The 16,892-nt window shown below is 45.0% G+C and overlaps 1 protein-coding gene across 3 annotated transcripts in view; it reads left to right on the top strand.

Annotated features, from left to right (window-relative positions):
- DAB2 (DAB adaptor protein 2) overlaps positions 1 to 15,407 on the top strand; it is a 36,551-nt gene extending 21,144 nt beyond the window's left edge. The window contains exons 5-15 of one of the 3 annotated variants that reach the window (XM_082241902.1): positions 1,345 to 1,476; positions 2,691 to 2,774; positions 3,448 to 3,474; positions 3,886 to 3,933; positions 4,273 to 4,335; positions 5,495 to 6,145; positions 6,917 to 7,067; positions 10,068 to 10,718; positions 11,488 to 11,600; positions 12,547 to 12,621; positions 14,137 to 15,407. In XM_082241902.1, the coding sequence (XP_082098028.1) occupies positions 1,345 to 1,476; positions 2,691 to 2,774; positions 3,448 to 3,474; positions 3,886 to 3,933; positions 4,273 to 4,335; positions 5,495 to 6,145; positions 6,917 to 7,067; positions 10,068 to 10,718; positions 11,488 to 11,600; positions 12,547 to 12,612 (1,986 nt within the window). In that variant the 3' untranslated portion in view covers positions 12,613 to 12,621; positions 14,137 to 15,407. The remainder of the gene's footprint in view (positions 1 to 1,344; positions 1,477 to 2,690; positions 2,775 to 3,447; positions 3,475 to 3,885; positions 3,934 to 4,272; positions 4,336 to 5,494; positions 6,146 to 6,916; positions 7,068 to 10,067; positions 10,719 to 11,487; positions 11,601 to 12,546; positions 12,622 to 14,136) is intronic. The other 2 variants (XM_082241903.1, XM_082241904.1) reach the window with 2 other exon arrangements.
- Positions 15,408 to 16,892: the final 1,485 nt, after the last annotated feature.

Below are 16,892 nucleotides of genomic sequence, written 5' to 3'. Positions count from 1 at the left end.
TGAACCCATTAGGAGAAACTGTCCATTCTCTTAATAATAAAAAAAGTGCCAATCTAACCTAAAACTTGTTGGGGTGAAGAAACTTCTAAAAATGTGCTGAACTTAAAACAGCAGCTTTCCCATTAGAGACATTTCAAAGAAATGCAGAAACTGGCCCAGGCCAGTTAAGTTATCCATCTAGTTAATTACCCATCCAGGTGAAGTATTTCATAATGGACCAAACTCTAGTGCCAAACCTCTAACGTGGGGACTGCTGTAGCTTTTCTAGCAAACCTTGACTCATCTCACAGGTCACTTCAGCCCTATCTAGGAAATTCTGGCTGATGAACACCAAGTGAAAGTTTTAATTGGGGCATTCTATTTTTTCTTGGGCTAAAGGCTATGTAAGAAACAGGCAGCTTCCAGTCCCTACTGGAGTGTGTGTGTCAATGACTTAGTGTTTACTTCTAAGCCGAAGATTAAAACTTTACCATAAAGCACAAACTACTCCTAACAAAATAAAAAAAAATCCTTCCAGTAACACCTTTGTTTCAGCACTCCCCATTCAACAAAGTAGTCAGCATCAACAGAGCTCAAATATTTTAGGCTCTCTGTATGAGACGTGCACTGCATGTGCACGTGCTATGACCAGAAGCAACTCTGGACCGTATCTCAGCACTGGGAAGATTATAGCAATAGTACAGAGATTGTTAGGAGTAGTTACAGGTAGGTAGCCATGTTGGTCTGCCATAGTTGAAACAAAATAAAAAAATTCCTTCCAGTAGCACCTTAGAGACCAACTAAGTTAGTTATTGGTATGAGCTTTCATGTGCATGCACACCTCTTCAGAATAATCTTGCTATAATCTTCCCAGTGCTGAGATACGGTCCAGAGTTGCTTCTGGTCATAGCACGTGCACATGCAGTGCACGCCTCATACAGAGAGCCTAAAATATTTGAGCTCTATTGATGCTGACTACTTTGTTGAATGGGGAGTGCTGAAACAAAAGTGAGCTGGACTGGCAGCAGTCTTTATGGGGAAGTCAAATTTCCAGGGCACACTTAAGACAATAAAACATGAACAAGTCGTTCTCATATCAGTGCTCCCATAGAACAGGACTAGAATCATGGGCTTGGAAGATGGTTGACTTTGGACTTGGGGTGGAGGATTCTTGACTTGTGTAAGAGCAGTTCAGTGGGACCAATTACATAAAAGGGTAGTGAACTCTACTGTAGATCTTCAAAAAGAAGAATAGGCACCTGCCAGGGGATGGTCTGCAAAGGGTGGCCTACAAGACCACCAGTGCAAGGTTTACACATTTTCAAGAGTTAAAGTCTGGCACCATGTCATCCACTTTGATTCCAGGTTATTGAGCATGAGCATCCAGTCAACAAAATATCCTTTATAGCCCGGGATGTGACTGACAACCGTGCCTTTGGCTACGTTTGTGGAGGAGAAGGGCAGCACCAGTTCTTCGCCATCAAAACAGCACAGCAGGTAAAACTTTACATCGTGGGACCAGTGGTGCTGATGTGCTGCTCTTCTAAGTAGCATTCTGGGTGCATGTTCAATGCTGCACAGTACAAAATTGCAAAAGGAAGCTGTCGCTCTCAAATTGCAGGATTGACAAAATTTTCACACCGAGTATGGTTAAAACTGGGGAATTGGTTGCCACAAGTGTTTTGGCCACCAACTTGGAAGCTTAGATGTACTGTTAAATTGCTTATCTCTGAGGCTTGACATTTTCTACATATTTAATAGGTTGCAGGGGTTGGAGAAATGTTGAGCAAGACCAGTGTGGTGTAGTGGTTAGAGACTAAGACCTGGTAGACCAGGGTTTAAATCCCCACTCGGTCATGAAGCTCATTGGGTAGCCATGGGCCAATCACCAACTCTCAGCCTGTTTGGGCATTTGTTGTTGTTGTTTAGTCGTGGCCGACTCTTCGTGACCCCATGGACCAGAGCACGCCAGGCACTCCTGTCTTCCACTGCCTCCCACAGTTTGGTCAAACACATGCTGGTAGCTTCGAGAACACTATCCAACCATCTCGTCCTCTATCGTCCCCTTTTCCTTGTGCCCTCCATCTTTCCCAACACCAGAGTCTTTTCCAGGGAGTCTTCTCTTCTCATGAGGTGACCAAAGTATTGGAGCCTCAGCTTCAGGATCTGTCCTTCCAGTGAGCACTCAGGGCTGATTTCCTTCAGAATGGATAGGTTTGATCTTCTTGCAGTCCATGGGACTCTCAAGAGTCTCCTCCAGCACCATAATTCAAAAGCATCAATTCTTTGGCGATCAGCCTTCTTTATGGTCCAGCTCTCACTTCCATACATCACTACAGGGAAAACCATACCATTAACTATGTGGACCTTTGTCGGCAAGGTGATGTCTCTGCTTTTTAAGATGCTGTCTAGGTTTGTCATTGCTTTTCTCCCAAGAAGCAGGCATCTTTTAATTTCATGACTGCTGTCACCATCTGCAGTGATCATGGAACCCAAGAAAGTAAAATCTAGGGCACTCTAAACACAGCAGGAAATTGGAACACTGGGAGAAAATGCCTTTAGTATAGGCCTTTAATTCTGTTCCTTGAATTCTATTCCACTCCATTTGGAAATGAGCTGAACTGTGAATTCTTCCACAAAGTGGAAATCTAAGTCCTGTCCATTCACTCACTCACTCACTCACTCACTCACTGCCTGTTATTCTCTTCTAGGCTGAACCTCTAGTAGTAGATCTGAAGGATCTATTCCAAGTAATCTATAACATGAAGAAAAAAGAAGAGGGTGACAAGCGAAAGGTAATGCTGCCTGTTTTTAAGTTTTCCAGATTTTTAGGCTGCTCAGTAGCCATACCTAAGATAAATGAAACCTGCTATTGATCTAAAGTGGCAGTGACTGAACCATGAACTTGGTTGATCTAAGATAAATCCTACACAGCTGGAAGGAGCCTGTCTAAACTTGGCAATACCACTTACTCCCAGATAAGTCCACTCTTCAAGTACAGAAGATCAGTCAACAAGGTAATGGGGTAAAAAGGAAAATGAATTAATCTATTTGGGTTGGAAGATCTGTTCCAGGGTGAGGGTGTAAAAAAGTAAGTAGGAAACAAGGTCAGCAACCCTAAAAGTATCAGTCTAGCCTGAAGGAAATTGAGCACAGGTTAAAGGACAGACTAGGAAGCTTGGAGGTTCCTCTGTCTGCTCCTTCACATGCAGAGTTGCATCTCAGCAGTTCCAACATGTAATATGATATCCCTTCCCTTAAGTGAAGGGACCATAGCTTGATAGTGAAGAACATAACTTGCACCAAGCAGATCCCCTCCATAAGTTGTGCATACTCTAGTTCAGGTAGCAGGTGATGGGGCAGACATTGGCCTTGGACAACCGCTGCCCATCGGTGTAGACATGGACAAATATATAAAGCTTTTCTATAAATGTTGATGGCATGATGTCTTTTTTCTTTTTTTTTCAGAATGAAGAGGCCAATAAACCTGTTGAGGTAAGAAACAAATTGATCTTTAGGCCTGAAAAACCAAATGCAATTGCCTGTTAGACTTTTAAGTACATTTGCTGCTTACAAACAATGTGAAATTGGGGGAAAGCTTATTCTTATTGAGTATCTGTGTAGCAGAGACCAAAAAAACCACATTTGGTGTAGTGGTTAAGAGCGGTAGACTCGTAATCTGGGGAACCGGGTTCGCGTCTCCACTCCTCCACGTGCAGCTGCTGGGTGACCTTGGGCCAGTCACACTTCTTTGAAGTCTCTCAGCCCCACTCACCTCACAGAGTGTTTGTTGTGGGGGAGGAAGGGAAAGGAGAATGTTAGCCGCTTTGAGACTCCTTTGGGTAGTGATAAAGCGGGATATCAAATCCAAATTCTTCTTCTTCTTCTTCTTCTTCTTTGTTCCAGAATGGCAGTGATGAAACAGCTACTGAACGAGCCGACAAAATAAAGCTGGTATGTGATTTCTTTTTTCTTCTGTATCATGCCTCCCCCTCCCCCCGTCACGGGACCAGTGAGGAATCCATGCGGTTTCCAGATAGTCACCCACCCAGGCACTGACCAGCCCTGGTTGACGTCAACAAAATAGTGGCCTCTTCTGCTTTGAGACCACACCCAAGGTCCCTAGAGAGGTTTCACATATGAGCAGCCAGTTGATTGACTGAACAAACTGAACTACTACAGAGTAGACCACAGAGACTTGGGCTTCCAAGCACGCTCTTGGTTAGACTCGAATGACCTTGCAGGCTGAGGTGTATGATAGATTTTAATTTTCTGTCCATTTTGTTCTTAAAGGGTGTGGAGCAGATGGATCTGTTTGGAGACATGTCTACTCCTCCTGACCTGAACAGCCCCTCAGTGAGTAGTAAAGACTTGGATTTGTACTGTTGATAGCTTTTTAAATGACTTAATGGTAGGAGAAATCTTCTAAGGACTGGCCTGTCTTGGATGCTTAGGGGTGGTTTCAGATGAGCAGTTGACTACCTATCCATATGATTGAACTTTTCTATATATAAATGTGAACACAGTCCCACCCCCAAGAGTAAGATGCATGAAATTGGGCCCATTGCCCATTTGTACCTATCAGGAATTGCCATGTTGGCAGGATGGCATTGACTTAGTAGAGGGGTAGCTAAAATGGTGCCCTTCAACTCCCATCATCCCTATTGGCCATGCTCACTGCAACTGGTGGCGAGTATCTGGAGGGCACCATACATGTTACCGTAGTTTAGTGGAAGAGAATATGCTTTAGAGATTGGCTCAGCCATACTAAATACACTATACAGGGATTCGAACACTGCCACCAGAATCAAAGCTGTGAACCAGTATTTTAAAATCCCTACATACATGTAGCTGGATGCATTGGGACAGGGAATATATGCAAAAGTACAATGTGCTTCTCTAAGATATTCCGAGCAAGGGTTGAGAAGGAAACTAGAAGAAGTACGAAGCACTGAGAATCCTGGTTGGATTTACGTGACCACAATTGCCACCATGTTCAGGCTTCCTAGTCAGATGCCTTTGGGAAGATTGCAACTCTTGGGTGCAAGTACTTGTGGTTTTTCCAGACAGGCCACCATGGCATTAGGGGTCCTATCCACGAGGAGGAGAAAGTTGATATCTGGGGCTACCCCCTGGGCTGAACCTAAATACAAAGTTAGGCCCATGGGAGTTGGCCAAGAGCTGACTGAGGTTAGTGGTTTCCATTTTCCCTAATGGACCAGACTCCACTCAGCATTGTGTAAACATTCTCTCTTTACCACAACTTCAGAACTGATGCTCCTGATCTTCAAATCTCCTGGTTGATTGTCCAATAAGTGCACAAAATTCACTACAGGGTTACCTATCAAATGTGAGGGCATGGGAGTGTGTAGTTCACATGTTTCTTATTTTAGGAATTGCTGGAGTCCATTGCCATTCTGCTTGCTCTGTGATTTTTAATAAGCACATGAGACTCTCTTGCACATTGTCTACAGTGTCTCTTCTGCTAATCAGTCTTCTCTCTCAAACCTAATAGGAGGAGGATAAAGAGATCCTGTTAGTGGATTTAAATTCTGAAATTGAGGCCCCTCCGACTTCTCTCAAAGAGGAGGATATTTTCTTGAATGACATCGCGCCTCCCCTACCACTGTCCAAGCTGCAGCCACCTTTCTTGCCTGACAATGCTTTCTCTGCAAATCTCAGCTTCTTCCCCGCCCCAAATCCTGACCCTTTCAGGGATGACCCTTTCACGCAACCCGACCGATTGTCGCAGCCCCCAATTGATTCTTCTCTGAAGCCTCCCAGCCAGAAGATGGGAAGTGTTGTGACTAGCCCCATGGGGAGCGGTGGTATGAATGGGGATGTAGACTACTTTGGGCAAGAGTTTGACCAGATCTCCAACCGAACTGGCAAGCAGGAAATGCCAGCCAGCCAGTGGCTGCTTGAGAGTAAGCCTGCCCAACTAGCCGCGAGGACTCCAAATGGGGTGCCGGAGAGAGAACAGAATGGCTTCCCTGCCACGTCCCCAGTAAATGTCTTTCTGGAGAGCTCTTCCAAAGGATTACCAGTGCAAAATGGATTACGGCTAGACTCCAATAGCAACGGCCAATTGATGTCGCATGACTCTATCACGATTAGCCCACCTCCCCAAAGCACCAAGCCAGGAAGAGGAAGGAGGACTGTTAAGGTGAACAATGGTGCATGCACAGAGTGGTGACATGCATGTTTTCCTACTTGGACTAGGTGAAGGGATTTCCCTCCCCCTTCCTCAACAAAACCTCTGCTGGCAGAGAACTAGCTTGCCTTCGGTCCTCTTATAAGCTGTCGGTCATAGCCATAGCAAACCTTAAACTCTGTGGCTTGGCTTTCTGTGTACATCAATCATTCTTTCTAATCCTAACTTTCCTCTCTCCTCCTAATGCTGCCATGTCTCTGTAGCTCTGGTAAGTAAGACGCTTAAACTCCTAATGCATGTGTTGAATGTAGTTTTAGGGTGTAGTTCACTGGTGTAGTTCAGTAACAAGGTGTCGAGGTGTGTTGCATCGGCCTTGCAATATAAAATATCTCTATTTGGCTGCAGCCCTTCTTGGTTGCTACCGTACAGAACTGACAAAGAATATTGTCGACCAAAGGTGGGTAACTTGTTGCCCTCCAGAAGTCGCTGGACTACAAAACCCATTGTCCCTGACCGTTGACTATGCTGGCTGGGCCTGATGGGTACTGCAGTCTAAAATGTCCTACAGGTTCTCCATCTCTGCTGTAGATGGGAGCCCACACTCATCTTTAATAAGAATCAATTTAACTTAGATGCACACTATAGGACTCTTCAGCCATTCAGCCTATAGGACAGTTTGGGGGGGGGTTGTAGTGCTTGTAATAGCAATCTGGGCAATGTTTAACTTCCTGTACATATATAACCATTATGCCTGGTGTGTCTTCCCCACCAACACATTTCCAGGGTTCAGCCAGTAGTGACCTGTTTGGCTCAGGCATTTTTGCTCCTGCAACAAGCACTCTGACAACTGCAGCGCCGCCTCCACCTGCACAGACCAATCCTCTAGACCTCTTCAACACTAGTGCTCCTGTAGCAGCACCCATGCCTGTACTAGGTTAGTAAAGTCTGTTCTTTCCTTGAGGCAGGGATGGGGAATCCTGTTCTCGGGCTACAAGTCCCATGAGCACCAGTCAGTGTGGCCAATGGCTTGTGGGGTTGCAGTCCCAACATCTGGAAAGCCATGTTGATGGATCTGTGTGTACCTTCATTGCAAAGCAATTTAATGTCTGTGTCTTGTCTTATGCAGTCTGGTTTTTTGTGTTCAGTTCAAAGGCACATATTGTGAGATCCAGAAAGACGGTAAGACATTGGGAAGGGCTTTACTCAACAGGCCATAGGTTTCCCCACCCATGGTTTAAGCTTCTTAGGTGATCTGCTTTATAAGCTGAGTTGTAGAATTTCTGAAGGTTAAAAAACAAAAAAACTATCATAATTCTAGGGCATGATTTAAGTCCTGTAGAGACACTTGGGGGCAGAAGTACCAGTAAGCTCACTATATTTTATGGAAAGATTTCTAGCCTGCCTTTTCAGGGCATAACAGCCTCCACAAAGTGGTATATAATTAAGGCTGCCATACATCCAGATTTTCCCAGACATTACCGGGATTTCAAAGGCAGAATTGACATCTGGGGGAATTACCGAAATTTACCTAAAAAAACCTGCAAAGATTGCTCCAAAGTAACCGCGAGGCTAAACTGGCTCGTTTTTGCCAACAATAGAAGAATGGCAAGTAAAACTTATAGGCTATGCAGAAATGGCAAAACTGATGGCAAAACCCAGACACTCTGACAATGAGAAGCTTAAAGAATGGGAAAATTTATTGTGTATGTGCAGAAATACTGTAAACAAGTTAATACGTTGGCAGGTTTATATTAAGCACTTCCTGACAGTAAGAGCTGTTCGACAGTGGAATTTGCTGCCAAGGAGTGTGGTGGAGTCTCCTACTTTGGAGGTCTTTAAGCAGAGGCTTGACAACCATATGTCAGGAGTGCTCTGATGGTGTTTCCTGCTTGGCAGGGGGTTGGACTTGATGGCCCTTGTGGTCTATTCCAACTCTATGATTCTATGATTTTATGACTTGTAAGTAGTAAGGAATTAGAGAATGCAAAGGTGTAACAAGTGGATAAAAATGATAACAAAATGCAGAGAATGATGTAAGATGTAAAGAGCCAGTAGAAGGGGGTGGAAGGAAGTATTGAGGTTTAAAGAACCTGAAAAGGTTTGTAAAATAGTAGGATTTTTTAATTAGAAGTATAAATGTTAGATGGTGGTTTGATTTTTGTATCCTTATTTTATTATTATTTTTGAAAAATTAATAAAAATGGTGGTTTTTTATGTAAATACAATTTTGGGGGTGTTCTGGTTTTTACTTTTTGAAATATAGCAACCCTATATAAAATTCCAGAATAAAACTTCATAATTAGGATCCTCAAGTAAACACATTACACCCCCCCCCCCCAGGCACAGAAGTTTAAATTAAATGGAGATTTGAAACTGTTAGCCTTGCACTGCTAATATGAGGAGGGGGTGGGCAGCCTCTGCACCTCCCTGTACGTGTATCCCAGGCAGATGTGTTCCTCCATCAGGTGCTTGTTTTTAGTAGTGGAGCTGGCACTAGTCTTTAAGGTAAGCCAGGATTAACTGAGCAAAGGAACTTGTTTGGGGGCAGGAATAAACTGTTTAGGAACCATGTTGCCGTGGTAAGGTGGCTCCTTTGAATGACCTGTTGGTTGAACATTTATTCTGATTTGCATGCACAAAGTTTATGCAGAGGTTAGATTAGATCTGTTTTTTGTTGTTGTTGAGCATTCATCATCTTAATTTGCTTCTGGGGTGTTCAAACGTCTTCCTGGGAAGGCTAAGTTTCCAGGCATCTAGTTGAATTCCTCCTGCCAAATGGTGATAATCAAGAGGCGTTAGTCTTTTTATTAGGATGGAGAAATAATGAAGCTGGGGGACTGTGTTCCTTGCAGGAAAAACGACTTTGATCCTCAACTACTTACCTTGGCAAGGCTTGTGACAAAAAAAGTTGTAGCAAACCCAATATTACCAGGGGAAGGGTTTTGCCATTATACCTTTTTGAATACAGTTTTCTGGGAATTTCAAGTGGGGAGAACACTGTAGCTGCTCAGGCGCTGCTCCCAGGTTTCCCATGGGCATCTGATTCGCCACTGTGAGAAGTATGCTGGCCTAGATAAGCCTATGCCCTGATCTAGTGGGGCTCTTGAGTCTTTAATACAGATAGATTTAAACCTTGTGCTGGTATGTGCAATAATAATAATAATAATAATAATAATAATAATAATAATAATAATAAATTACTTATACCCTGCCCATCTGGCCGGGTCTCCCAGACACTCTGGGTGGCTCCCAACAGAATATTAAAAACACAATAAAACATCAAACATTTTTAACTTCCCTAAGCTTCAGATCCTGAAGCTGAGGCTCCAATACTTTGGCCACCTCTTGAGAAGAGAAGACTCCCTGGGAAAGACCCTGATGTTGGGAAAGATGGAGGGCACAAGGAGAAGGGGACGACAGAGGATGAGATGGCTGGACAGTGTTCTCGAAGCTACGAACATGAGTTTGACCAAACTGCGGGAGGCAGTGGAAGACAGGAGTGCCTGGCGTTCTCTGGTCCATGGGGTCACGAAGAGTCAGACATGACTAAACAACAACAAAGCAGGGCTGCCTGCAGATGTATTATGAAAGTCATGTAGTTGTTTATTGCCTTGACATCTGATGGGATGGCCTTCCACGGGGTGGGCACCACCACCAAGAAGGCCCTCTGCCTGGTTCCCTGTAACCTCACTTCTCTCAGGGAGGGAACCAACAGAAGGCGCTCGGAGCTGGACCTCAGTGGGCTGGGCTGAACGATGGGGGTGGAGACGCTCCTTCAGGTATACTGGGCTGAGGCCGTTTAGGGCTTTAAAGGTCAGCACCAACACTTTGAATTGTGCTTGGAAACGTGCTTTCCCCCCCAACTAAGGTGTTTGTGGAGTTGCCTGATGAGAGAGCAGCATAACTTATTGATGTGTGGGCTTTTTCTCCCCAGGTGGCCTGCCTTCAAGTGCTTCTCCAACACCAGCCTGGGGTCCCCAACCTGCAATCTTCAACCAGCCTTCTTCAGCCTTTCCTGGATCTGTTCTGGGTGTTCAGCCAGCAAGCTTCCCTCAGCCTCCTGGCTTTGACGCTGCTCCACAAGCTCCCAGCTGGAGTCAGCCACCATTGTCCTTGGGAGCCCCGATCCAGGCTCCAGCTCTTGATCTCTGGGGTCAGCCTGTCCGGGGTCCTCCTCCTAATGCGTGGGTCCAGCCCTCCAGCACTGGGAACCCTTTCCAGCCTGCCATATTCCCACCTCCGCTCGCATCCCAAGGCCCCTCTCTGTTGCCTGCTAGAAGCCCTCCTCAGTTGCCTCCCAGAACTGCACCTCAGAAGGAGTTGCCCAAGAAGGAAAGCGACGCCTTCACTGCTTTGGATCCGCTTGGTGATAAGGAAATAAAGGATGTAAAAGCCATGTTCAAAGACTTCCAGCTGGCGAAACTGCCCGCCGTGCCCGCGAGGAGGGCAGAGCAGCAGCAACAACAAGGTCTGTCGGAAGCTTCTGGAGCCTTTGCCAGTTATTTCAGTAACAAAGTGGGGGTTCCTCAAGAGTTGGCTGACCACGATGACTTTGAAGCTAGCTGGCTGGCTACAAAAACTGGTGGTAAATCTGCTATATTCCTTGAGGGAACCTTGAAGTTCTGACCTTTCTCCTCCCCCTCACAGAAGACGCATACAGTGGAACCTCGGTTGTCGAACGTAATCCGTTCCGGAAGACTGTTCTACTTCTGAAACATCTGACAACCGAGGCGCAAAGGGCTGTCAGCAATTTCCACTGAGAAAATTGAAAAACTTGCAGCGGAAGCCGTTTGGCTTCTGAGGCGCCTTCAAAAACAAAAACACTTACTTCCAGGTTTTCGGCATTTGGCTTCCAAAACATTCGGCTTCCGAGGTGCTCAAAAACCAAGGTTCCACTGTATTTTAGTGGACATGCTGCATATTTTTAAGTAGTCTCTGGGGCAGGTGGATGTGTGCTTTAACCTGGGATGGGCAGATGGTTAGCATTTTCTTTTTGGGCCCGTGGGCACATTTGAAAACTGGAGGAACAATTGTGGGTGCCATGCTCCACCACAACTGAAGTAGAATGCTTGCTTCAGTGACTAATTTCAGGGTGATGCTGGTAAGAGGACTTTATGGGCCCCAGAGAAGGCCTCTGTGGGCACAGTCCGTCCCTTGGCTGCTTAAGAAGCCTTGCTTCTGAATTCTGTGCATGTGTAAACTAAATGGTGATGTCCACTGATCCACCTGCAATGTGTGCCCTCAGCAGAAAAACACAGCACTTGGTGCCAAGTGTGGCTGTGTTTGCTGTGTTATGTGAAATGGGTGGCTTACAGTGTCTGGTGGTTTAAAAATAAGTCTGTTCTGCATTGCAGTGCCACCAAATCCTGCTCTCAGGCCAAACACTGTGCCAACTGCCAAGCCTGCTGAAGACCTATTTGAAAACCCTTTCAAGACAGACCCTTTCGCTGTTCCATCGCTAAACTCGGTAAGTGGCAGAGCAAACTTCACTTCTATGTATGTGTGGCTGTACTTCTGTTGGCTGTGAATTATGGACCACTTCTTTCTCCAGAGTTGAAGCACCCCTGGGGTCCTATTGCCTTCTAACAAAAGCTGGCACTGTCCCCAGTTAACCCAAGTGCAGGTGGCAGGATAACTGTAAAATTATCTGTCTTGGCTCTTGCTATTCGAACATGACAGCATGATCAAAAGTGTTTATAGTGTAGCTTAAAGCTGGCAATCTGTAAAGATAAGAGGGTGTTAACACCAACCGCTATGGCTTATTCATTGAAGGCTCCATGCATATATATTGCATATATATATATATATATATATATAGGATAGATGTAAGAATAATCAAGCACCCTTCGACCCATGGTTAGAATGGAAGGCACACTCAAGCAACATGCTTGTTAGCTATCAGCCTGCAGACTGCACTGATCCTTGACCAAAATAATTGGCAGGGGTTGTATGTTTGCATACTTCAGTGGCATGAGCAACACTTTGCTGTAAGACCAAACCACCATAGTATATGGTGCCATATTGAAAGCGCTGTGCATTTTTTCCTCCACCACCTCCTCTCTCTCTCTCTCTCTCTCTCTCTGTATAACACAATAACACAATACCCAACACCCAGTTTCTGAAGGTGCCTTGAACGGAACTGTTGCTTGCATCGCCTGTCACCTGCAAGAGATCTGTACTCTAGATATTGCAGCTGGTGATAGGGGTTGATGTCAACCACAACTCTCACTTTAAGAAGCATGAACTGCCTCTGAACAAGATGCTGCAACCTTACTGGATGTGAGAAGCTTAGATCAAATAAGATATTTGCCAACTCAACACAGCTGGCAAGCATAGGGTATTCAAGTATTTGCAACTTGCCTGCAAAAAGACTTCCAAATTGTGCATAAATAAAGCAGCCTCCTCCTTTCTAGACTGCCGTGCCGCACCAGCTGGCTTCTGCTCCATTTGGTGATCCATTTGGAAACCCGTTTGCGTAAGCTTGATAGGTAAGTGTCTCTTGGAGGGGTGGCTGTTGATCCAGAACATGACACAATCTAAAAAAGGCAAAACAGGGGTCATGCAAGGAGATAAAAGAGGCAACTGTGTGGAGAGTCAATGTGGGTTAGCAGTTAGTTTTGAGCTGGGATCTGGGAGACCAGGATTCAAACCACCACAATTGGTGTTGTGTCATTTAAGGCTTTATAAATGTTGGGACCGTGAGCTCCTTACATTGCACACAGATGTGAACAGGCTACCAAAGTCACAACTCTGGCTGTACCAATGGACATTCTAGTGGTTGAGTCCTGCACTAAGGAGCAGTCCCAAAGCATTGTAGAAAACCAGCTGTGAGGTCATCTGAGCATGGAGCTATGGTTTGGTTACGCCATCCACAAATGGTGGTAGCAGGCAAGCCAGCTCAGCTGGTGAAGGATCAAGAAGCACCCAGAACAAAATATGTATACTGCTTCGGTGGGGAGTAAGCCTTGCCCAGAGCAGGATGGACACCAGTTTTGGTCCTTAATGTTGCTCAGTAGGGATATGGTGCTAAGTAAGGAGATGGCTATTAGCTCAGAAGATCTGGTTCACATGTGAATGGTCTTTGGTTCAGTCCCCAGCATCTTTAGGTAGGCCTGGAAAAGATTCCTTCCTGGAAACCTAGAGGGCAGCTGCCAGACTGTGTAGAATATACTGCAGTATCTGGACCAATGGTTGTTTTTTAAAAATTATTATTATTATTATTATTATTATTATTATTATTATTATTATTATTATTAAATAATTTATTTATACCCTGCCCATCTGGCTGGGTTTCCCCAGCCAATCTGGGTGGCTCCCAACAGAATATTAAAAACATGATAAAACATCAAACATCAAAAAACTTCCGTCTTCTAAAAGTCAGATAGTTGTTTATTTCCTTGACATCTGGTGGGAGGGCATTCCGCAGAGCAGGCGCCACTACTGAGAAAGCCCTCTGCCTGGTTCCCTGTAGCTTTGCTTCTCGCAGTGAGGGAACTGCCAGAAGGCCCTCGGCGCTGGACCTCAGTGTCCGGGCAGAACGATGGGGGTGGAGACGCTCCTTCAGGTATACTGGGCCGAGGCCATTTAGGGCTTTAAAGGTTAGCAACAGCACTTTGAATTGTGCTTGGAAACGTACTGGGAGCCAATGTAGGTCTTTCAGGACCAGTGTTATATGGTCTCAACAACCACTCCCACTCACCAGTCCAGCTGCTTGTAGTTTCCTACATACTATGGTTATAACAACATTCAGTGCTATCTTCATACCAGCCATTTACAAGACTACTATATTCCGAACCACATAGTCCAAAAGCACCCCAGCAAAATAAAAGTGATGGTAAAGATTGACTTTTTGCATGCTGCTGCTGCTGTATCTACTCCCATTTGCACATCCCATTCTTACCCATTACTTTTCAGTAGTTCCACATAGCAAACCCCAAGAGAGCAAGTTTCATGTGGCTCAGCCCAGTGGTGCTAACCATCTCCCTCTTGTTCTCTTGACCCAGGAATGAGTGCAAACCAGCAGAGGAATAACTGGACTGGCCATGGTGCAAGGATGTGATGAATAACTGGATACCCTCCCCTGTTACTGTCTTCACTCTGCATGCATTATCTGCCTTATTCTTCGCCATCCACTTTTGGATTGCAATGAGTCCTTGGATTGCAGCCATCGGAAGCCAAGGAAGGAATCTGCTAGAGACCAAACTGGAATTGGGTGGCGAACTTCAGCCCAAGTGGATTTAACTAACTGAACACTGTGGTGTCTCCTAGGCCTTCAGCCAACTTCACATTTTGTCAAGGCTTGGGTGAACCTTGGCTGTAAATGGGGCTTTTACTGAACTTCCTTCTAGGATGAGAAACTGCACAGACTAGTATTCACCTCCACACAAGGGGAAAGAACCGGGATATGAATTCGCAGCACTGAGTCACCTAGAACATAAAATGGTCTCTTGTACGTCTCCCAGCCTTAACTGCAAGCTTTAAAAACTGGACAGAACTCAATTTCACACCCTCTCTGCCTCCAGCAATGTCAAAGTCAAAGCATGTTTGAATTGTTATGAAGATCATTCAAAACCATATTTGACTTGTAATGGGGAGGTTCCAAAAGTGTAATGATTGACTCTTAATGTCCATGCAGGCTGGCTGTGGTCATAGTCGAGAGATACACCTTGGAAGTGATTTTTTTTTTAATGCATCTAGTGTGTTGACTATTAACCCTCTAGCAAGATTCTTCAAACCAGGGTTGAAAAAGGATGGATGCAGAAATAGATGGGTGCCCTTTAAAGAAGGGGGTGGGTCCTGTGAATGTACTATCACTTGTAAAAATTGAAAAGCAACTGTACTTGGAGCAAGCAAAAATTGCAATCATGGCAATCAAGGTTTAGTATAGCTAGAACTCTATGCAGAGTGACAATGCATTAAAACAAGGGGCTTAATAACAAACTGAGCAGAACTGATGCAAGAGCATTGTGTGTGTCTCCTTTACAGCGTTTATCAGCACAAACTTGAAAATGGTATCCATGTTTAAATGGCCAGATAAATGCATAATGGGAGATCTGCTTTCTAGTAAACACTTTGTCTGTAGTGACCTGTTCTGCCGGTAAATTATGCAATCTGCTCTGTACATATTCTACTGCACTTTTCCTGTAATGCAAAACAAAGCTATCAATTTATATGTATTTGTCTGACTGGAAATGTAGGAATTTTTGGATTGTGTTACATTGTAAAAAGTAGTCAAATACTCTGACAATTAAATGTAACTTCATTTCAAAAGCGGCCTCTGCCTCTAGGGAGTTCGGTGAAAACTTTTAACGTGGTTTTCCAGAAGCAGGACTCTTTGTTTTCATATGATAGTAGTTTTACTTGGGTAGCCTGAGTCTAAGTCATTGAACAGGTGTGTAAAAGCATTTGTAGCTAGAAGCTTATAAAAGCCTGGGGTCCTTGAATCACCTAGAATGCAGACCCACATTGATAGAGTACTGCTTCCCTCAGTGCACCAGTATGCAATTTAGGCGGGTGCAGCGTGTCAAATCATAAGCCAACTTTTTGGGACCAGGGCACATTTGGAACTCTGAAAAATTGTGGGTGTCAGTCATAAAATGGCTTCCATAGTGAAATGCCACAACACAAAATGGCCGCCCCACTTCACCGTGTCAAAAATTGGGACATGCGTCTTCTGGGATGCGCTCCCGGGTGAGTCACGTGACCTGTGCCGCGATCTCACCCCCCCCAAAGCACTTTTTCAGGGCAAGAGTGTGGCACCAAAAATGGCCTTTGTGATCTTGTGAGGAAAAGGGGGTGTCCTTTTTTCCCCAGGATGTTTGGCGGGTATGTGCTCCCCACTAGCCACCTGCCCAGTTGGGGTGGGAGTGCACCTACATCAGCCACTGCCGTTCATGGGGGAACCTCCTTGCATCTCTCTGTTGCTAAAGAATGGATGGGACAGTTTGCTAAGCCTCCTAGAGCAAAATATACATCAGGAGGCTTAGTTTGGTCAGAATTAAATATACACTTCCAGAGTTAACACTAAATAAACTACTTCTGGTAAATGAGTCACCATAGCCGCTAGAGGGCCATGAAAATTTGTGTCCCAGGCTTTTTAGATTGTCTCCCCATGTACTATCTGAAACCAAAGGAGCGCATTAGTTGCCAGATGTGAAATATATTGGCATTATTTTTAGCTCTCCTACCCCATTATTGGGGTCCAAAGAACATTGGATGCAGTCCACAGGATGCGGGCTTAACTGATAACAGCAGTATGCTGATATTGAAAATATGGCTCTCAGCTAGGTTCTCGCTGCTGCCTCAAACTTGGGGTAAAGGCTTGCAACATAGCTGGTGGTACAACAGTTAGTATTTGGCTTTGACATCCTTGTCAAAGTGTTGGTGCTGACCTTTAAAGCCCTAAATGGCCTCAGTCCTATATACCTGAAGGAGCATCTCCACCCCCATCGTTTAGCCCGGATACTGAGATCCAGCGCCAAGGGCCGCCTGGCAGTTCCCTCATTGCAAGAAGTGAGGTTACAGGGAACCAGACGGAGGGCCTTCTCGGTAGTTGCGCCCACCCTGTGGAACGCCTGCCCATCAGATGTCAAGGAAATAAGCAACTATCCTATTTTTAAAAGACATCTGCAGGCAGCCCTGTTTAGGGAAGTTTTTAATATTGAATGCTGTATTGTTTTTAACACTCGATTGGGAGACACCCAGAGTGACTGGGGAAACTCAGCCAGATGGGTGGGGTATAAATGATATATTATTGTGT

The sequence above is a fragment of the Podarcis vaucheri genome (genome assembly GCF_965113315.1).
Source record: "Podarcis vaucheri genome assembly, chromosome: 11".
NCBI classification, from domain to species: Eukaryota; Metazoa; Chordata; class Lepidosauria; order Squamata; family Lacertidae; genus Podarcis; species Podarcis vaucheri.
The sequence above is the reverse complement of the archived record's forward strand: the minus strand, read 5'-3'. Positions and strand labels throughout refer to the sequence as shown.